This window comes from Hippoglossus stenolepis, chromosome 12, assembly GCF_022539355.2.
Source record: "Hippoglossus stenolepis isolate QCI-W04-F060 chromosome 12, HSTE1.2, whole genome shotgun sequence".
Taxonomy (NCBI): Eukaryota; Metazoa; Chordata; class Actinopteri; order Pleuronectiformes; family Pleuronectidae; genus Hippoglossus; species Hippoglossus stenolepis.
Genome location: NC_061494.1, coordinates 1,237,426 through 1,261,225, shown reverse-complemented (window position 1 = coordinate 1,261,225; position 23,800 = coordinate 1,237,426). Strand labels below are relative to the sequence as shown.

At 42.1% G+C, this 23,800-nt stretch overlaps 1 protein-coding gene across 1 annotated transcript in view; it reads right to left on the bottom strand.

Moving 5' to 3' along the window:
* Positions 1-23,800, bottom strand: part of LOC118119487 (sodium/potassium/calcium exchanger 3) — an 86,230-nt gene that overhangs the window by 17,149 nt on the left and 45,281 nt on the right. Inside the window, exon 3 of the mRNA XM_035173516.2 lies at positions 671-747. Within this exon, the coding sequence (XP_035029407.1) occupies positions 671-747 (77 nt within the window). The remainder of the gene's footprint in view (positions 1-670; positions 748-23,800) is intronic.

Genomic DNA, 23,800 nt, shown 5'->3' with positions numbered 1-23,800 from the left:
CTGAACAATGTTTTTCTATCAATTTGGGCACAACTTTTTAACATTGGTTGCACTGGTGCACCGAACCTTTTCAAGTAGGTGCACAAGCACATAATTTAGGTGCACCGAGCATTTGACTGTGCCTTTCTTGAGAGCCATATACATTGGTAATTTCTTAATTACGGCTGGGTGATTTCCTAAATTGATTCAATTCCGATTCACAAGTTCTTGATTCGATTCAATATTGTTTAGGTTCAGGATATTTCATTGTGCAATACTAATTTAGCTTGGATATGTGCAAGGAAACCTCTAATTTGGTGCATTATTGAAAATATTAGGGTAGGCCTCTCACAATAACACATTTTGTTGGACGTTATATTGTCCCAGGAAATATTGTGATGAATGATATTATTTGTCATCATTTTGAAACCTTCTTATACCACTGATAATGCAATAGCATAATTATGCAAGCAGGCTACACCCTTTCAAAAAGCAACTAACTCTTACTCTTAAGTATAATCAGTCTGACATTTCAATAAGATAAAACATATTATACAGAGGAGAGGAGAGAGAGACTAGTTAAATGTTAGAGGCGCAAATGAATCTTCACAAATGAAGATAGCATGGGCTTTGGAAATAGCAATACTATATCAAACAAGTGTTTATACAAACTGCTCCAGGTGACACTCACACAGAGGACATGCAGGCCAACAGCTCCTTCAGCTCGCTCCTGGTAGGTGAAGTAATCCCTGGGGAACTCGTGGATTCCTACAGAGAAACAAAGAGATGAATGCTGTTGCAGTGAAAGGAGACAAAATATTAAATATTAAATATCGACTCCAGGTGAGGGAATATACCCTAAGGATGGAATCTCTTATTGACCAAAGAAGTCTAAAAAATACAATGAAGGTGGCAAGCATAGATACAAGTCAAGACAAGAAAAAGTAAACTCAACACAGTAGCAGTAAATTTAAAGATACAGCCATATAGTGACCCACAGTGCCGTCAAATATTTCTTCTAGCACAATGAATCACAAATCAAGGGACAAAAAACAGAGCACGGGACAAATATTCTGGGAAGACTTTTTGGTTTTGTAGGTCGTGAAATCATTAGCTGTTTCTCAATCAGAGGCCGCATCCTTCCACGCGTCGGCCGAACCGAAATGAGGCCGTCTGGTCATCCTATTGTGTCACTAGCTTCTGCCACCCCTACAGCCGTTGCCTTGCAACAAAGCTACGGGCGAAAACATTCTCCGGTTGTTCAAAAACATTGAGGCCTGATCTTACGCCTGATCTAATGTTTGTGCAAGGTAAATTTTCCAGTCAGCACCCACAGAGTTTAAATGGCAATAGAGGGAACCATCTGAGCACCCGTAGGTGTGTTGTCTTGAAATGAGGTCTGATCAGATGGTTTGAAGTCAGTGATGCAGGACAAAATTGACTCCAACGCTTGAATAGTTTTAAGAAATTTCACTATTTTAAAGTGGACATTCAGACTAAAGGTCGTGTTTCCTTGTTTCCTCTCAACTTATGTCTGATGTGCGAGGGAAGATGCAACTGAAGGAAATGTTGATAACATTAGGCAAGAGGGATGTTGCTGCTTACAAACTCAAGCCGCAAATTCACTTCTTTACACCGAAGGAAACAGCTGGGAATCACTGAAGACAGCAGTTTACCCTGGCCTTTGACCTTGCTTGTCATTCTCAGCATGACAAGCTTTCAAGCTGTCAAATGATGAGAACAACATCAGTCGGGGCTGTTCAGAACTAAAACACATCATGTTTTTACTCACAAGTGAATCACATACAGCTCTCTTGGAGCGTGAGCTAAACCTGCACACACAGCAAACAGATACATTTATTTTGAACAACTCAAGTATAAGATAACAAAGGAGGAGTCACACCCACAGTTTGAGTCCAGTGTTGCATACATTACGTTTAGAGTGCAGCAGAGTGACATAACACTTTGATACCACTCCGTCCTTGATCCAACAGAGGTGACACTGTGAATCCATCATTGTCTGACAGCAGTGACCAATCACAACATGCCAAAATATGCCACATATTCATTCATAGCTGTCATGTGTGTTTCCTGTTGCATATGAGTCTGCTCATGAGTGGCCAGGTTAAAAATAGCCTCAGCCCAGTGTGACCGTGTGTGAGTTTGGGCTTTGCTCGGCTTGATCTGTGCATGTGCTAAGGGTGTGTGTTTGTGTACTTGCCCGCTGTATGTTTATTTGCTGTGTGTGTGTGTGTGTGTGCGTGTGCGTGTGTATCATGAAGGCGACCCAATGTGCAGTGACATTCTCTCTCTCAACAGCCGAGAGCTTGTGAGTCAGGCGGCCTCAGCCTCAGCCTGTCCTGAGTGCCACAAACACAACACGAGCCTGTCTGCTCAAAGGAAGTGACAGCAGCACGGAGAGAGACAGAGAGAGGCTGACATGATGCCTAACTGCCACTGAACAAACGAGTCATTCTTGGGCAAGCAGGAAAGGAAGGTTAACTGTGAATGAAACAGGGAGACCTTTCCTTGTATTCTCGTCTTTTATGGTGAAATGTGTACTAAGCCCTAAGAAGTCATGAATCGGCCATGTGGACAGCTGATCATCTTAAACCATCGCAACCTCAAGAAGGAAAGGTATATTTTTTAAAACCAATATAAATCCAAATGTCAATTTGACACCCCAAAATAAAAGTTTTGAATTGTTCAGGATATTAAATGTGTTAAACACACATTACAGATAACCATGATAACCACAACAGATGTGTTGGTATATGGTTATGTTATTGGACTCTTGATGTTATGTGCTTTATAAGGTTGGGAACCAAAACTCGGTTCCAAATTAGAACTGAAAGTACCGGGTACCCGTAAAAAAAATTGAATTTCAGAGCGCACCTGGTGGATGGTCTCATTTCTCAGCCGCCCTGCTCACCACCCTACTGCACTACCAGGCAACACCACACTCCACTACTGGCAGCTCTCCAGCCCTTTTGATGATGGGGCGCGAACTGCAGCGACAGCTCCAGCAGCAGCTCCCCAACAGAGCGGCAAGGTCGCGGAATGTCAGCGTCACATGAAACACCAGTTTGACAAAGAGACGGAGGGTGAGAGCACCTCCCTTCACAGTACTGAACTGGGTCCGGGTTCGCCGAACCAGTCGGAACCACAAACTGCTCTCCTTTTGGTCCACGCCAATACAGATCACCGATCAGTTGGGGCCACATGTTGTGTATGAGCCACACCAGTCATGGCTGTAGTTACTGCAGCGTGCATGACAGTTTGTCGACAGGCACGGCAGTTTTCGGCAGGCTGCTGGAAAGTTGTTTTTGTTGTTCTGAGAGAGCTGTCGAAGTTATGTGCATCACAATAAAGTTAACTGTGTGAACTAAAGTCGCGGTGTGGCAAATTCTGTCTGGAGATCAACCAACCAGCACAAACAGTTCACTCGGCTTGCAAAAAGCACAAAAATTGAAAATTGTAACTGGGTCTAGCATAGCATAATGCAACACTGCTAAGCAAGGGACTGCTAACTATATTAGTGTATAATATTGATAAGTTCAATATATCCTACTGCTATTTCTTTTAGTGGTTATTTTATGTTAGTATGTTCCAGCCACAGTTAATCCAGTACTAGGTCTTGCATGTAACCTGGACCCTCTTTCCTACATGAGTTAACCTTAACAAAGGCCCCATCCAAACCTGGTATTAACATGTGGTTTTTGTGATCCGATTTCATGTAGACAGATCTGAGTGCATGCGTTTACACCGGGCATTAGAATGTGGCCCCACATGCATCTGGTGATCAGATCTTAGATCGTCTCTCACCTCCCTGCTTTACAAACTAACACGTACGTCATTTCTTTTCACGAAGACAAAGTTATGTCGTTTTACCCAGTCTGAGCACACAAGGGGGCCACAGCAGGCAGCAGTCCTGAAAAACTGGAGAAATTGACATGCCTGGTGGAGTCTCTGGCCCAATCTCATGCATCCAAAGAGAAGTTGATGGAAAAAGAGTCCACCCGCCAAGAACAGAGATGGAGGAGCATGCAGCACCAGTTCACACAGATCCAGGCACATGTGGGAGATTTGAGTGAAGAATAAGAGAGCAAAATTGTACGCCGTGTCCATGATGATAATGAGGATGATGATGATGATGATGATAATGACTATGTTGATGAAGAGGACGGGGGACATCTGAGGGCCTGTCAAGCCAGGCAGCAGACTGGGCCACCACCTCCACAGACGGCGCCATACAGACGCAGTGACCCCAAGTTGGTACCACTCACCCCTGATGATAACATTGAACATTATCTGACCACATTTGAAAGAATGGCCACTGTCTGTCGTTGGCCAAAAGATGAGTGGGCTATTCATCTTGTCCCTCTGCTCACAGGTAAGGCACACAGTGCCTATGTTCTCATAGACATTTCTGAGGCTGAAGATTATGAAAAGGTCAAAGAAGGCATCCTGGCTAAATATGAAATCACAGTCAACACCTACAGGAGAAGATTTCGTTCAATGGACATTAATCAGGGTGAAACCCCACCTGAATTATACAGTGCCTTGCATAAGTGTAACAGGCCCTGGCTGGCAAACAAGACGCAGAGAGTTCCAAACTGATGCGTCACCGTGGCACCGTAAAAACACCGTAAAACTAGAAAGACAACAAGTACAACATAATCCTTTAATAAAAGACAAATACAACCGTTAAATTACCTAAACATCAGCTAAACAAATAAATAACCACGTGAGACAAGTTTGACGGGTTAATGTGACATAGCGACTCCCATTCCGCGCTACCTGTAGCAAAGGGAATAAAACCTGCTTCCTACCTCATTCCGCTCGCCGAGGGGTGTTAAACGAGGATTAATACGTCCGTAAGATAGGGAATCGCCGTACAGCTGGCGTCCTGTCATTTTCCGCTGCTACCATCAACAAGACGCAGCTGTACGGCAGGTGTTTTATATCAGGCTCGTACCAGAAGCGAGGGATTTGGTGTGTTTATTATATCGTCCGCTCCGTGAAAGCTACAGGCATTTACACGAGGTGAGTCACTACGTTTAAAAGGACAACAAATTACTAACTTAAATAAAACGATACATACTTGAACATAAAGAACAAAATAAACCCAACCCAAATAATAAATGAAACAATCTGCATAACCTACCAGGTTTAGCAGTCAGTTACACTCCCACCAAATCCTGATATAAACAATTCAACCAACTGTACTATAAAGGATTTCTAGGCCATATCTAATTGCCCTTTAAATTAAAATATCTCGGGGTGTTATGCATGTGATATTATCTATGTGCAACATGTTTATACTATTTGCTCTCGAGGAGGAGCACCAGTTTCTGGACGGGTCTCTCGACGAATGAGGGTTTGGATGAAAGACCTTTCCTTTTGTTGCTTTCTGCTCTCCTGTTTGAACCTTGACCCGACAAACGGGACCGTCGCTGTCTGGAATTGGTCAACCACTCGTGCTAGTAGCCACTGATTTCTTGGGAGGTTGCCACTACAGCCGCAGAGATCTCCAGCCTCAGGATGCTTGTCACCTTTGTTGGTGCGACTCTTGCCTTGGCCATTGCGAGGCTAAAATGCACTCTACCTTGGTCATCCTTGTACCTGAGGTATGAGCAGGCCCCGTATACCTTGCTGCTGGCATCAGAGAAGTGATGTAACTCTGTTCTGATTAGGTTGCCAAAGTCTAGTGGATGGTAACATCTTTTAGCCTCAGAAGAACTGATGGGGCAGGAATTTCTTTTACAGCAACTCTGTGAACGAAATTCTGACTTCGTTGCCTGTCCAGATGAGGATTAGATGAACCTATAATGCTCCAGCCGAGCTCAGTTCTCTGTGCAAAGGGTTCATTGTCTTTGCCTATGATGGCTTCAAGTGGGGCTAGTGCTGATGGAGAATCATACCCAATTAGCAGTCCTATTTCGCAGTCTTGAAGTGATGGCAACATGTCTGCTAGATGTCTGAGGTGAGGCCACGTTTGTGCCGTTTCTCTTGTTGGGATATAAGACTTATCCACCGGAATAAAGCTACGGGTGTATGCTTGCTTTACATGGATGTGCTTATCGGAATTAAGACCTCGAACTCGTAGACCGCAGATACTCGTACTTGCCAAGATGGTGTCGACAGCTGTCATTGTGCTGAGTTTCAGCTTCACTGGTTGCGAGTCCACATCCAGGTCCTGAAGCAAGTCTTCTAGAATGAATGTTGAATCACTCTGTGTGTCAAGTAATGCATAAGTGAGAACTTCTCTTTGCGGCTCTTTTACCGACGACACCAGGACTGGGACTATGCTTGAGGTAGCGAGGGCGCATTGGGTTGATGCATAGGACGTGACCTTGAGAACCTCTTCACTCGGGCCATCATCTGCTAGGGCAGAGCCATTTTTCGTCACTTCCCCTGGTCCTTTCATCCACTCCTCATGCAAGCAAGTGGGATGCCTACGACCACAGGTATTACATGTATGTCGCCCTTTACAGTCTTTGTTGATATGTCCCTTCCTTAAGCAACCAAAGCAGAGGTGGTTTTCATGGATGAATGCCTTTTTGTCTTCCATGGGTTTTGCAGCAAAAGAAGGGCACCTGGCAATGCCATGCATTTCATCCTGGCAGACCACACATGGGGGTCTTCCCCTATAATTGGACATTTCAAGTTCATCTCGGCTGGCATTCTTTAATTGGGCAGTTGTATTAAGGGATCTGGCTCCCTTTTCATCTGTGGGTTTAAAGTTCATCCAATGTGGGGAGGTGATAGGGTTACAAAATATCCGGGCCTCTTTGTTCAAGAACGTTGTGAAACTTTTCAAATCGGGGTAATCCCCAGACTTATACAGGTTATCGTCGACAATTCTGCCCCACCTTCGTACAATCCATTCGGGTAGTTTTTGAAGTAACTTGTGGTTTTCTTCACAATCATTCAAGATGGTTAACCCTTTAACATGTGGGATTGCCTCTGCGCAACCTTGGAGAAAGTCTGTAAATTCTCTAAGTGCTAAAGGATCAGTCGCACTGATTTTAGGCCATCTGGCGAGCTTGTCTCGAAAGGCCTTTTGAACAAGGAATGGGTTCCCATATCTCTCATGTAGGACTTTCAAGGCACCTGTATATGCGTCCTCCGAGGTCCTATAGAAGAACCCTTCCACCGCTTTGCGAGCTTCTCCGACGAGGTAGGTTTTCAGGTAAAACATCTTCTCGCTTGGTGAGAGAGGTTTCTGATCAATAAGGGTTGTGAAAGACATCTTCCAATCAAGGAATTTCATGGGATCTCCAATAAACATTGCTGGCTCAGGTACGGGCAAGCGATTTATGCTGAGTGTGCTTGCTATTGCTTGGGCCAGAGAGACGGTATCTTCAGATGTAGTTGCTCTCAGAGGTGCTAGTTGAGGTTGAAATGACGCATTTGAATTTAGCCGAGCTTCATATTTGGTCTCCTGGTGAGCAGCATCTGATTCATGGTTCATCCCATTTTGGCGGTCATCTTCAAAACTGTTATATGCTCTTACTCTAGCAGCTGCTACCTGGACTTCCTTCTCTGCCTTTAGCTGCTGCAGGTTCGTTCTTTCCTCTTCTAGCTTTGATTGTCTCTCTGTCCTTTTACGCTCCACTTCGGTCAACATGGCCGCCTCTTCGAGTTTCCATTCACTTTCCAGTATTCTGAGCTTGGATTGCTGAGTTAGAATGTCTTTTGTCGCCTTTGCCTCTTCTTGCTTGGCTGCGAGTTCTGCTTCTGCATCTTGTCGTTTACTAGAGCTAGTGGAAGTTGCAATTGATTGATCTGAGTTCCGTGATGCTTCTGAAAGTGCGCCTTTGATGCGTTATCCAGTCTTGCCTGATGGTCGATTGTAGGTTGTTTCTTCGTAAGGATGACGACGCGGGTCAGGAAGACGTTTCAAATGTAGCGTTGAGTTTTACTGTAACAGCCCCTGGCTGGCAAACAAGACGCAGAGAGTTTCAAACTGATGCGTCACGGCTCTTTATTCAACATTTCTCCATGGCACCGTAAAAACACCGTAAAACTAGAAAGACAACAAGTACAACATAATCATTTAATAAAAGACAAATACCACCGTTAAAATACCTAAACATCAGCTAAACAAATAAATAACCACGTGAGACAAGTTTGACGGGTTAATGTGACATAGGGACTCCCATTCCGCGCTACCTGTAGCAAAGGGAATAAAACCTGCTTCCTACCTCATTCCGCTCGCCGAGGGGTGTTAAACGAGGATTAATACGTCCGTAAGATAGGGAATCGCCGTACAGCTGGCGTCCTGTCGTTTCCGCTGCTACCATCATCAAGACGCAGCTGTACGGCAGGTGTTTTATATCAGGCTCGGACCGGAAGCGAGGGATTTGGTGTGTTTATTATATCGTCCGCTCCGTGAAAGCTACAGGCATTTATGTGAGGTGAGTCGCTACGTTTAAAAGGACAACAAATTCCTAACTTAAATAACACGATACATACTTGAACATAAAGAACAAAATAAACCCAACCCAAATAATAAATGAAACAATCTGCATAACCTACCAGGTTTAGCAATCAGTTACAATAAGTATTCACCCCCCCTTGGACTTTTCTACATTCTGTCATGGTATAACCACAGATTCAAATTCATTTCATTGTGATTTTATGTAATGGACCAACACAAAATAGTCCATCATTTGGAAGTGGGGGGAAATATTACATGGATTTCAAAATTATTTACAAATAAAAATCTGAAAAGTGTTCAGTGCATATGTATTCACCCCCTTTACTGTGAAACCCCTAACAAAGATCTGGTGCGACCAATTGCCTTCATAAGTCACATTTGCAAGTCACATAATTAGTAAATAGGGTCCACCTGTCTGCAATTTGATCCCAGTATAAATACACCTGTTCTGTGAAGGACTCAGAGTTTGTTAGAGATCATTACTGAACAAACAGCATCGTGAAGACCAAGGAGCTCACCAAACAGGTCAGGGATAAAGTTGTGGAGAAGTATGAAGCAGGGTTAGGTTATAAAAAAATATATCCCAAGCTTTGAACATCTCACGGAGCACCATAAAATCCATCATCAGAAAATGGAAAGAATACGGCACAACCGCAAACCTATCAAGACAAGGCCGTCCACCCAAACTGACAAGCCGGACAAGGAGAAAATTAATCAGAGAAGCAACCAAGAGGCCCATGGTAACTCTGGAGGAGCTGCAAAGATCCACAGCTGAGGTGGGAGAATCTGTCCACAGGACAACTATTAGTCGTGTACTCCACAAATCTGGCCTTTATGGAAGAGTGGCAAGAAGAAAGCCGTTGTTGAAAGTGAACCATAAGAAATCCCGTTTGGAGTTTGCCACAAGCCATGTGGGAGACACGGCAAACATGTGGAAGAAGGTGCTCTGGTCAGATGAGACCAAAATTGAACTTTTTGGCCTCAAAAAGGAGGAAACCCGACACTGCCCATCACCCTGAGCACACGATCCCAACAGTGAAACATGGTGGTGGTAGCATCATGCTGTGGGGATGCTTATCTTCAGCAGGTACAGGGAAACTGGTCAGAATTGAGGGAAAGATAGATGGAGCCAAATACAGGGCAATCCTTGAAGAAAATCTGATGCAGTCTGCAAAAGACTTGAGACTGGGGCGGAGGTTCATCTTCCAGCAGGACAATGACCCTAAACATACAGCCAGAGCTACAATGGAATGGTTTAGGTCAAAGCATGTTAATGTCTTAAAATGGCCCAGTCAAAGCCCAGACCTAAATCCAATTGAGAATCTATGGCAAGACTTGAAAATTGCTGTTCACAGACGGTCTCCATCCAATCTGACTGAGCTTCAGCTTTTTTGCCAAGAAGAATGGACAAACCTTTCCATCTCTAGATGTGCAAAGCTAGTAGAGACATACCCCAAAAGACTTGCAGCTGTAATTGCAGCGAAAGGGGGTTCTACCAAGTATTGACTCAGGGGGGTTGAATACTTATGCATCCAACAGATGTCAACTTTTTTGTTTTCATTATTGTTTGTGTCACAATAAAAGGTATTTTTCACCTTCAAAGTACTATGCATGTTGTGTTGATCAAATGGGAAAAAGTATATTTAAGTCTATTTGAATTCCAGTTTGTAACAGTACAAAATGGAAAAAAATGCAAGGGGGGTGAATACTTATGCAAGGCACTGTATGTATGTTTAACAAATGGGTCAAACCAGAGGCCTCCACAGTGTATTTCTGAATTGCTGATTCTAGAACAGTTTTTGAGGATGGTGGGCACAGAACTGGAAGTCTGGATTCGTTAACGTAACTCAAAGTCTGCAGAGGAACCTGCCCTCCTTGCAGAGGTTTTCCTGTCAGTCAGAATGTGGAGCAGAAGATCCACCTTGACCGTGACAGCCACTTCACCGGGCATGATAAGTCCAATGGGGGTGAAAGGGGTGGTCAAGCTCAGGTTAGACCTTTTTCCAGTGGCAGGCAGTTCTCTTAGAGTAAGCCGCACACAAATAAAAAGCCCTTTACTAGCTATAGGCAAGAAACAAGTTGCTACCAGTGTAACGAGATAGGTCACACTCAGTATGAATGCCCTGCAACTAGAGTAAGTCTTCCCGTTTGTGTGCAGTTCCCAGACCCACTCACCCAGCCCAAGTTCCCAGACGTACTCACCCATCCCCTGTCCATGACATACACACTGTATCAGTTTTAGTGAATGGACAGCATACAAAGGCTCTCTTAGATTCTGGCAGTTTTCAGTCTGTTGTTCAGTCCAGCATAGTTCCTAAAGAGCTTTGGAGTGAGACCACGTCTAAAATTGGTTGTGTTCATGGTGATGAGAAAGTGTACCCCACAGCTGAGGTTTATATTACTGTAGGTGGTCAGACTTATCTCCTACCAGTAGCTTTAGTGCCCATATTACCATATGCTGTTGTCCTTGGCCATGACGTCCCCACATTGCTAGACTTAATACAGCAGGCACGAGGTAATAACCGGGTTTGGTTAAAGGGCACTGTTGAGGTACCAGTTCAGGAGGGTGAGCATCAGCAGCTAGCTCCCCAACCTGTAGGGGTAGCATGTAATGTGGTCACAAATAGGGCTCAGAGAGTGAAAAATGAGGAGTTACCTTTTTACCATGCTGAGTTAGAGGCAGGACTAGCTAACCAACCAAAGTCTAGAGTTCAGAGAAGAAGGGAGAAGGTTTTGACTACAGCTAGGGGAAAGCAGGAGTAGGTCACAAGGCCAAGCCAGCCCCTAGATAGTTTACATTCCTTCTGATATGGCAGTCCTGCAGCGAGCTGTCCCGATGCTAAAACCATGGTGGGACAAGGTGTCAGAGGTTGAGGGTGAGAGACAGGGCAAGGCAGGCTGTTTGCTAGCTATATAGTTAAAAACAGCATTCTCTATCAGCGTCAGGGGAAGATTGAGACCTTAGCTTTGCCAGGGAGCCTTACACACAAGGTCATGAAGCTAGGTCACTCTATCCCTTGGGCAAGCCACCTGGGATTCGAAAATCCCTTAGTAGGATTGCGAGTAGATTTGTTTGGCCAGGCACGTATACACAGGTAAAGGATTTTTGTGCTTCATGTGAGATATGTCAATTAACTTCACCTAGGGGAGTAGCCCGTGCAAAGCTTCAGCTATTACCTGTCATTGAGACCCCATTTGACAGGATAGGCATAGATTTAGTGGGGCCCCTTGAGAGAAGATCCTCAGGCAATATATACATCTTGGTAATTTGTGATTATGCCACCCGATACCCAGAAGCCTTTCCCCTCAGATCTGTTGAGGCCAGACAGGTTGCCAATTGTCTTTTTCAGTTGTTTTCACCACGTGGCACAAACTTCCTATCCAAGTTGCTGCAGCAAGTCTATCAGTTGTTAGGGGTTAAGGGTATTAGGACCACCCCATTCCACCCCCAGACGGACGGACTGGTGGAGAAGTTTAATCAGACTCTCAAGAATATGCTGCGGAAGTTTGTGTCCCACACAGGCTCTGATTGGGACCAATGGCCGTGATACCTGCTGTTCGCATACTGTGAGGTGCCACAGGCTTCAGCAGGGTTCTCACCATTCAAGCTTCTCTATGGTCGCCAAGTGAGTGGGCCGCCGGACCTCCTGAAGGAGCACTGGGAGAAGGCAGTTGCAGAGCAGGAGAATGTTGTTGCATATGTGGTGAAGATGAGAGAGAGACTTGAACAGATGACGGCGCTTGCACAGGAGCACATGAGGACAGCGCAAACCAACCAGAAGACCTGGTATGACAAGAAGACCAGGGAAAGGATGTTGCATCCAGGCCAGAAGGTGTTGCTGTTGCTCCCAATCAATGACAGTAAGCTGTTGGCCAAATGACAGGGGCCTTACCAAATCACCAAGCGCCAGGGTAAGGTGACCTATGAACTTTACATGCCTGACAGAGTGAAGTGTTTTCATGTGAACCTGTCCACAAAGAGTTTCAGGTACCTTCACGGCCAGTTCAGCAGCCAGCCCAGCAGCAGCTGCTCATCCGGGCCTTCTATGGGGAGGAAGAGAGTGAGCAGTCCTTCCCCACCAGCACTTCTGAGCCCACTGAGATGGATGAGTTCCATCTCCAGTCGAATCAGCAGAGGGAGGTAAGAGCATTACTGGATCTAGAGCTGTTCCAGGAAAAGCCTGGTTTCACAATTTTCGTTCAGCACAAGGTCCACCTGAAGGCAGATGCTGCCCCCCATCGAAAGTGCTACAGGATCCCGGAATGGTTGGGGAAGAGATTGAGCTCATGTGGCAGCTAGGAATAATTGAAGCTTCAACTACTGAGTGGTGCAGCCCCATTGTGTTGGTCCCGAAGAAAGATGGTTTGCTGAGGTTGTGTATTGACTTCAGTTACCTCAATACAGTCTCCAAGTTCGAATCCTATCCAATTCCCCGCATTGAGGAGTTGCTGAAAAAAGAGTGGGGAAGTCCAAGTTCATCACCACCCTTGACCTGAGCAAGGGGTTCTGGCAGCTGGCCTTGTCAACTGAAACCAAGGAGCTGACAACATTTAAAACACCCTATGGCATGTTTCAGTTCAAGGTGATGCCTTTTGGCTGCCACGGGGCACCAGCAACATTTCAACGCCTCATGAACCAAGTTTTGAGGAAGGTGCCACAGTTTGCAGCGGCCTACTTGGATTATGTTGTCATCTTTAGCCAGACATGGGAGGAAGATGTGGCTCACCTTCGACAAGTCCTTCACCTAATCAAGACCGCTGGGCTCACCATCAATCCGGGAATGTGCGCTTTTGCAAAAGCAGCGGGTCGAGTACCTGGGCCATATTGTTGGACAGGGGGTCGTCATGCCTCGAGTGGGGAAGGTGGATGCCATCCATGCCTATCCTGTTTCCACCACCAAGAGGAAGGTGTGGGCCTTTGCGGGGGCTGGTGGAATGGTACAGCAAGTTTTTTACCCCACTTTTTTGAGTCACATTTAATGGTGCGAATGTAAATGGGTTCTAGAAATAAACTAGAACTGACTTTGAAACCAACTTCAACTCCATTTGAGTTTTAGTGTTATCTTTACTGTAATCCTTAAAAATTGTCAAAGTTATGATTTAAAGTACACAGTACGTGCATTATTTGTTCAATAACTCTTACTCATTTTTCATAACTTTTCTTTTTCTTTTTCAGGAAAGAGACAGCTTTTATATATAAAGAATCTAGTCTTGGGTTTACTTTTACGCTATCCCCCCACTCCATTCAAACCCAAAAGTTGTCCAGTTGCTTTGTTGCTGTGGATCGATACAAGTGCTGTATGTTTCTATGTACAAATGTTTTGATTTGGGCAGTAACAAGGGGGCATCTCTTCATTCCTACAGGGTTACTGGAGTCAGGGGAAGTTGCACATTCAGTCATTTTGTGGACTTATGACCATTGACAACCACACAGCATTTTTTTTATCCAGCAAGAGTTTGATAGATTGAATTCAAGTGTGGCAGCTGCAAGTCTGTATGTATCTACAATCTGTTAAAAATAAAGTAATTCATGATTTACCATTCTCTAACACCTGCTCTACAGTGACCATTGACTTGGAACAGCCAATAATTTTCAAGAAGAAAACACATGAAATGTATACTTTAATCTGACCAGTTCTTATATAATTTTATCAAATATTGACGTAAATTGTGAGCATTTTGTACAACAAATTTTTATGTAGGTCCATCATTCTCACTGCTTCTCACCACACTTTAAGAGCTGTATAACAGCATAAGCTAAATATGTCAGATATCAAATTTAGAGTTTGTCAGTAAGGAGAGGTTATTATCTCTTTTGGTAAAAATCTCTCCAAAAACTGCCTCAGTTTCATTGCAGTACTATTTCCAGATGTGGAACGTGTTTCCCACTGAACCTTCACAACCTATCAGTCTGTGCTGAGATTAGTGCCACACACACACACACACACACGCATGCACACACTCACGATGCACTACTGCCTGCATAAACCTTCAGGAGCGCAATTATCTTCTCTGCACTGTCTAACGTTGGACACATTGTTTATATCATACACATGAGAGAGAGAGAGAGAGAGAGAGAGAGAGAGAGAGAGAGAGATGCATGCAAATCCAATACAATTGAAGTAACTGGTGACCACTTCTTCAGACGTAATAAAACAACTGAAAAAACATAAAATGCCTCCATACTGCTCCAGTGGTGTCATCCAAGTGTCCATAAGCCCCAACATTCAAATTAAACTCGAAGCGGCGTCATTTACACCAAGTTTTTAGCCTAAAAGTCCAGACGCTTGGATGACACCACAAGAGCAGTATGGAGGTATGTTATTTTTATTTTCTGTTGTTTTTTTTTAACATTAAAAGAAGTGGTAAACATTTACTTCAATTCTAACTCCAAAGGTGTTTTGTTGACTCAAACACTTCACCCACCCCTCCATTGGTGTAGTGATGAGTAGATAATGAGTGAATTTTAATTTTTCAGTGAACTATCGCTTTAAGCCAATTCCACAGCCCAAAAAGACAACAGCTACTATTGCCATGACTGCTTCTTTTGCATCTAGGAGGACTCTGTGTTTTCAATTCACAGATTAGAGGCTCACTGGAACTGGCCAAGCAGGCATGGGCACAGGCCAACTCTATTTCGATCAGAGATGTGTGTGTGTGTGTGTGTCTGTCTGTATGTGTGTATCCATATATTTGTGTGTGTCTCTTGTGTGTTTGCCATCTACACAAAGCTGTCCTTTCTGTTTTCTTTCACTTCAACTTGGCAATGACACAGACCCTTCCTGAGGGAAGAACAGGCAACATACTGTGAAATATCTCCCATTCAAACATACTTCTTCAATTCAATTCAGTTTTATTTGTATTGTTTGTGCAGTATGTCATGCCAAATGATGTCATGCCAAATTATGACATTTTTAAAATAGAGTGAGTGATAAATTGAACAGGAAGTTACAGCAGGAAATATTGGCTAAGGGCAGATATACAAATCAGTGTAAGTAAAAATAAATTATAAGACCAAAAATGCACACTGTGTTGGGAAGTTGGAGGATAATATTTTCACTTTAAAACCCTGCCTATGCATCTTCGTCAATGAAAGTAAAAATTTCACTGACAATCCTAATGGACTGTTTTCTGAATGTTATGCATTAAAAAAACACGACACAAAACATGACATCATCTTATTTTTTAAATTCCCAAACATCACTCAGTATTGGCAGAAGAAACCTAGATTTTGTTCGGCTACACTTACATGCATATGAACTATAAGACATTAGTTTGTCACTTACAGTGTATGATAGTTTCAACATTTCTAAGATCTTGTGAATTTCAGAAATTAATGCTAAATAAATAAACAAATAAAATGATCTGAGTTGAGGAGATCTAACTTTAAACAGAGTTTTACTGAACTATAAGACCTTACAACCTCAGTCTCATCCAAAGACTGCATCGCGTTTGAGTTTACAGATGGATGACGTGTCTCCACTTCATCCCACTGAACAAAATTTAAGGCTAAATGTCTTGATCTAGATATGGGTGATAAAGCCAGAGTCTGCACTGTAAAATCAGTGTGATAAGACCTAAAATGACACAAGCCATGTTTGGAAAATTGTTTTTTTGGCATGTAAATTGATTTATTTTTCGGTCCCTGGGTTTATGTCTTATACTGCAGCTAGCCACCAAGGGGGATCCAGATGCTTTTGGTGTTACCATTGCGAGCTATCATGTTGTCCATCAACCATGTTGTGGAACAGGTTTGAGTTAAACCTCAGAAAGAGCCAATAGTTCGTAACCGGATGTCTGTAGACACGAAGAAAAACTTTTAAAGAGACTTTAAAAAATGGCAGCAATTTTAAAGAGAGGTTGTGTAAGTTGGTACGTAATTTTAAACATCTATACAATGTATCTTAGCACAGGCTCAGGAACAAACAAATGGTGCAGAACAGTTGGGAGGAGATCGGTGGCCATTAGGAATTGGAAGGTGACAAGGTAGAAGTGGAAGTCCATGCGAGACCGCTTCCTTCAGGCGTACAACAAGGCTGTCAGCAGGCGGAGTGGGGATGCTGCTGACAGGGTGGATTAACCAATTCTTCGGCAAACAATGACATGACAAGTATCTAATTTAACACAATTTATCTAGCTTCAACTTCATTTGACTTGTGTGTCCTCTAGCCGATGTATTGCGTAACATCCATGCAACGGTAAAGGACGGACAGAAGTATAAATGCAGTGATGGTGGGAACAAACCGTGAGTGTAGGTTGAACCACAGCCTCTGAGGACGCATTCATTAACTGGTCTGGAATAAATTTTGCCACTGCATGTGTTGATGTGTAGATTACATTTATAATCTAGGAAGTTTGATTTTTCTTGTAGCTGGGATAAGGATAAGAAAGATGAATGGATTTGTCTTGACGCCTTCTGATTTAGGTTGTACGTCAGGGTGCCACACCTGTCCCTCCCAGAAGAGCTCATGGATGCGAAATGTATTTATGTTACACAGGATTTATCCATTTTTGCCCTCTGTCACAATGGATAAAAGCTTCTGCTAAATGCTTGATATGTTAATGTATAAAAGCTTTCTTCTCATGTTTAAAACAATCTGTCATATATAAGCATGCACCAGATTTAGGATTAAACAAACTCTTATGGCGGCTGACATCAGTGCTGCAATAATGCCACCCTCTCATACTGCCCTAATCTTGATACATATTCTGTGAAAAGAGTGGATATCAAACAGTGAGTGAAACAAAGCATTGCATAATGTTTCATTTAGAATAACGGAAAAATCTCTAAGATTTACGTTATTAAAGCTGTTTCTGGACATTTACTATCTAAGCTAGCTAGTACTGGGTTAGAATCACTCTGCAGCCTCTCTGAAAGGGTTTATACAAAAAAGGATGAGAAGAACTGGAAGGAAATCGGGATGTTATTAGTGTGTGAATATGAGCATCGGAGTCGTTAGTAGTCTCGGCTGTGGGGCCAAAACAATATCTAGTTTAAAGCATAAAACTGCTTTTATATTTCAAAATTAATGAAAGACTCAAAGATGCAAGATTATGTCCAATTTCTTCCTTTCCTTTCATGCTTTCTCTTTGTGTCAAATTTAACAGCAACCCCTCTCCATCCAAAAGAGATATTACAATGTCTTTACTCCAGTAACCGCGGCCTCAGGTCATCCATCACAAGAGCTATGTTAATGTTAAATGAAGCAATGAAGACCATGTAGTATTAAGATGAAACCTTTTACTGCCATACTGTTATTTTTCATGGATGGACAAAAACATGAACAGGTTTGTGACAAATGGTGGTTGCTTCCCTATCACAGCATAACCTTTCTCGAATCAATCCTAAATCTATATCTGCCTTGTAACTAGTCACACAAATCTTTTGCTTGAGTTCAAATATTTCAACTCGAGCAGGTCAAGCAATTGACGCACATTTTCCCATTCTAAAGCAATATCCAAAAAACAATTGCAAAATGCAGACACCGTAACTACAACATTGTCATTGTTAGACTAATTTTACTGAGCAAGATGACAGTGTGTCAATACAGAGAAATGAACCTTAATAACAACACCCTGCACATCCACACAGGTGTCACGCACGTCTGCTCAAACTGAAGTTAGGTGGAGCTATGCTGGGAATAAGGTGAGGTCACAAAACCTCATGAACCAATAAGAATGATGAAGCTGTAACTGCTCTAACAGGTGCAGCAAAACTAATTGTCGAGACAGAGACATGTCAAACATGCACAGGACAACAAAGGTGTCTTATGAATTCACCATAGGTGTAGGTGTACCAAACATTAGAATATTTTCATCAAATCTTCCATAGGTCATCCGTCCGGTTGAGATCTGATAATCAAAGCTCATTTAGATCAAGTGCCTAAATCTCTTAATCAATCATGGATTTGTTTTTGGTGCAAAATGTAATAAAACAATCACAGTTTAATTTCACATTATATTTATAATGGTAGATTTGCAGGGTTTTAAAAGAGAAAGATTATCTTTCTAATCTGCACATTTATGATGCTGACAAAAAAACTTTATGTAAAAAATCTAATGTAAAAACAAATTAATGATGAAAGTTTCTGAGAATAAAACAAATGTGAGGTAACACTACTACTACTACTACTACTAATTCTATCTTCGTGAGGACACTCATTGACATACATTCCCTAGCCCCTTACTCTAACCTTAACCATCCAAACTAAACGTCTAACTGTTACCCTAACCCAAACCTATAAAAAACATTACCCTAAAACCAAGTCTTAACCCTCAAACAGCCCTTTGAAAGAGTGAGGACCAGTCAAAATGCCCTCACACTGTAGGGTCTATGCTTAAAATGTTCCTCACAAAGATATAAGTACAGGGACACACACACACACACACACACACACGCACACACACAGAACTTGTCAAATCCCTGAGCTGTGTGGAATCAATGTGGATTGACCCAGCGGAGACGGATTGCTTGTCACTCCAGGGACAGAGAAACAACAGTTGACCCCCCCCCCAATCCCAACCCCGGCCACTGCCACCCCCAACACTTACGTAATACCACAAGCATTACATAAGATCTCTGTGGCTCCAATACAGACAGAGACACAGAAAGAGAGAGAATCCTCCAAATCCTATACATCATTAAAGGGATGTGAGGAGGTTGCTGTACTTTAAGTGCAGCAGAAAAGACACTGCTTTATGGAGATGACAGATGGCTTTCCCTGCATCTATGACAAAGCATGCTGAGCATCTGTTGTGATAAAGCTGCACATATGAACACACATGAGCTGTGTCTCAACTCAGGGGCTTCATCCTTTGAAAGACGCAGTCTACCCAGCACACTATGACTGCCTCCTTCGTGGGCTTCGTAGACCAGGACGGTAGATCTGAAATGAGACGGTCTGGATTTCCGTGTTTGGCGTCACCAGCTTGTCTCGCTCTTATTGCTGTTGAGTAGCAACAGACGTGAAGTTGGACAAGAAGACAACGTTTTAATGCCCCTTGGTTTTTAAACCTGTGTACCGTTAGCTATTCTGTTGAGTTGAAGCCTGATACTCAAGCATTGGATGTCTCATCGCTTGCCAGAACCATTACTAATTTGAAAAGCGGTTGTCACTAAAGAGCAATGAATCCTGGGATAGGTTGGACCGGGAAGGATCCACCTGTTGCAGCCTTTCGTTGCTTCGGATGCATTTGTCGGCCACATTTGAAGGAGCCTTAGAAATGATAGCCTAGTCATTCGGCTGTGACAAAATCGGTCAGATGGAGCCTCTGAAGGAAGCGGCCCCTGAATTGAGACACAGCCATGCAATGTGTACAGGTAGAATATTGTCGGATACAAACAAAAATAGAATAGTAGAATAGAATTACTGAATAGTAACTAATCCTGGCCGTGAAAAATATTATTTTATATTTGTTGAGAGGAATTTTAGAACATTTAAGCTAAAAAGTGTCAGACTTTGAGATCATAAACTAGAAATGAAAACTGTCTCATGTATCAATTGTCTGAACAGAGAAGCTCAGGATGGAGACACTCGTCACCTAATGTACATATACGCAGCAGTGGGCACCATGGACAAAAACTGTATAATTTTTATGTAAATGCTTGACCCTGTGCCTTATGCCTGTAAGTGGTTAACAGTTCACATAAGAAAGCATGCAGCTACTCACACACACACACACACACACACACACACACACACACACACACACACACACACACACACACACACACACACACACACACACACACACACACACACACACACACACACACACACACACACACACACACACACACACACACACACACACACACACACAAATGGCAGCATGTGGTTGCATTTATTGCCACAGTGCTTACAAGTTAGTGGGTGGTATTACCTAACAAGTCGGACATTCGTCAGCAGGACAAAACAGTGAAGAAATGAGAGGAAAACGAGGGGGAAGCACAAAGAGAGGTCGACTCTATTTACTTCTTTTCCTGTAAATCGCCCACTAGCATCAGTGTTTAATAAGTGCAAATAGATATGTCTTTATAAAGGTTCCTACTGTAATTTAGAGCAGACAGGTACAGGGACAATTTGAGGTTTTGTATCTTGCCCAAGGACACTTCTGCATGCAGATGGGGAAGATTGTGGTCAGCTGGAGGGCAGTGATCACACTAGCCCCTTTATAAATAAAAATGTATAAATAGATACAATTTTTCAACTGTGTGATAATTAATTTCAAATTTTACTTAATCAAAGTATTCCTGTTTGTAATGTGTATTCTTTTACAAATACATTAATTTACATTCAATAATAATTCCATTTTACTATCTCGGTGTACCATTTACAAAAACATGGATTGGTTCTTGTTTTCGTGTGGATCTGGAAAAGCAGTGTTTCCTCAATGACGTCCTAAAACAGAAATGTTTTCGTAAAACTACACCAGTGGTTAATACGGGCCGCTGAGGCAGATTTTCCTCAGGACGCACCTCTCTGTGCACTGGACACTCCCACTTTTATTTACAGCCAATAGGTATTGATTACATTTTCTTTTACGCCTGACATTACTGAGTTACGTCCACTGCGAGCTGACCTGTAAACATACTGCAACTTTAAATGGAACTGTGTTAAATTTGGTGATTTCTTTACAAAAACACCCCAACAAGAAAAAAAGAGGACAAAAGAGCTTGGTCTGGACCGACCTGTTTTACAGATTCAGCAGCAAGTGATGAGGACGAGCTTACACCCGGAGCTTCTCCCACTCTTGTTATGAGAAACAGAGGTGACTAACTCTAGTCTTTTACTCCTTCCCATGTTTGCTGTTTGGTGAGCCTAAAACATCTCTCTGAAAAATGCAAAGGACATGAAAGCTGCCACAGTCACAATGAGGCTACATTTTCGATGAAGGCTAAAGGACTGGATTATTGTGTGTTGTGTTGTTTTTGTTGAGTCCGGCTTTAGTTTATTGGTTCAAGGAATGAACATTAATCAGCTACATCCAGCCACAATAGTTTCATCTCCATATAACGGACTTGGTAATAATCTAACCACCTTCTAGCTTCGGATTTTGAACTTCTATTTTAGTGATTTTTCATTTCCAGCTGTTAACTTGTTAAGTACAAACAGCCTCATTCACCAACCGTTCTAAAGAAGAAATGTCTCCTTCCAAGCAGATTCTGACATGAACCAATGTTTTCTTATCCGGCATTTGTTGTTAGGTAAGAAGTGCACACTTACGTACACTTCACTACTGACATGCTTGTAATAAAATAATCAATCATTGGAACCTTGCAGAAAATCCACAAAAATAAATCCTCAGTTCTAATAGACCTGAAATTATCCTCTGATTTGTTTTTAATGGTTTTAATATTCAAAAGTGAAAAACAGACAACAAAAGGAGCAAAACATTGCAGTTTCCAGTTTCGCTTCGATTGACATTCCCTCCTCACATCTTTTCCACTTCAGTGAAATCCAGCATGAACCCATAGGAGTTTAGGACATGACTAATTTCACGTCATTCCTCCTCTCCACAATTTCAACTTCACCACTGTGACAGACTTTCAACAAGCTCTGATCAGGAGTATACTCTCTCTCTGTGCCCTCTCACATTTCCGGAGAAAGAAGGAACAGAGGAGGTCTACTCCACATTGCACAAGAAGAGGGTATCAATACTGGCTCAACAGGCAGGCATGTGTGAAAGTTAGACTGACAAATAAGAAAAAACACAGAAAGAGAATGGATCTGTGTATAGAGGCCAGTATGTATCTATCTGTGGGAGATGAGTGACAGCAAAAGCTGCTTTTTGTTGCAGATGGAGTAAACTACACAACTTGTTTGTATGTGTGTGTGTGTGTGTGTGTGTGTGTAACTTTCCAGCTAAAGGTTACATGGTAATACTGGCATTTAATCAGTGAAGCAGCAAACGTGGGCAGCAAGAAATCAGATTATGACCTGTGCTGACCTTGGACTCATATTATACAACATAGAAAATCAATATAATATTTTTTCAGTGTCTCACCTTTGGATGAAGGAGTGTGACTGGAACATGTCCAATATATTTTTCTGCCCCTGTATTGATAACATTACGCTCTAAGTGTTGTTGTTGCCACTGCTCTTATGCTGCTTTTCAGGCCCATAGAAAGAGAATTCACAGGCCATGTCCCCTCCTGACAAACATGAATTGAATAATTTCAAAATCAAAAGAACCACATGTCTACTTAAAAGCAGCTACATTGGATTTGAAGTGTTTGAAGTTTAGGTAACATACATTTTTCATAAAGAACATAGGTGACTATATTTCAGAGTAAAGAAAGTAATAACTACAGCTGGATGTCGTTATGTCTGCGAGTAATTCTCTTGATAAAAGGTTTTTAGAAATTCAAATTAACATGTGAAGCTCATATTTATCATAAGCTTTGAAACAAAGTAAAGAATGATATGAACAATAGCAACAAGAATATGATAATGTAGTATATAGTCTTAGAAAAATACTGAATTCCACATCCTAAGATTGCTTAATGACTATGTCAACAATCTGATGGTTACCATGTCCAAGTGGAAGCTTTGACCTGATGATGCCAAAAGCCAAAAAAAAAAGTCAGATTAGCCAACATCATCAGGATACATTTTTGGACTTTGAGAATATCTGCATAAAAATGTCATTGTAATTAATACACATAACCGATAAAGACCAACATGGTGTTGTTAGAATCATGCTGCTGGTGTGGCAAATGATACTAAAAGATGTTTGCAATACAAATATTACCTTGAAGGCTTACAGTTGACAAGCAACACAGTTTGCAGTTATTTAGTATTTTTAGCATTATACTCATAGTCCTCAGTGTTTATGAAGGGACAATACACTCACACAATGAAGGACACAGTTCACATTATGGTGTGCTCTTTAATTCATTGTTACCAAACATGTTGATAAGGGAAACTTTATTCCCATTTCCCAAGAAATATGGAATTTAATATCTAGATCTGTCTTTGTGGCCATTGGTGTAAATATGTTGCTACATAAATGACAATGTCTCTCTGATTAATCAGAATGAGCCATCAACAGATCATTGACAGGATAGAGCTTGTTATTTAACTGTCTGTAATCAGGTATGTGTTTATAGAATCCCGTCCTAAAATACATTAAACATTTTTTACAAAATACAAATTGTTACCATGTTTTTTGTAATTAGAATTTCCTTGGGTCTCTTGAAAGGCACTTTATAAATTCAAGTTATTATATATCAAATCAGTTTGATGGTATAACTTATGTCTGTGAAAAATGGGTTGTAGATGCATTGTGTCCTTTTAAATTACTTCTGGGAGATGCCAAAGCCAGACATTTTCAAATTTTACACAGTGACTTTATAACCTAACTGTTGCTTAA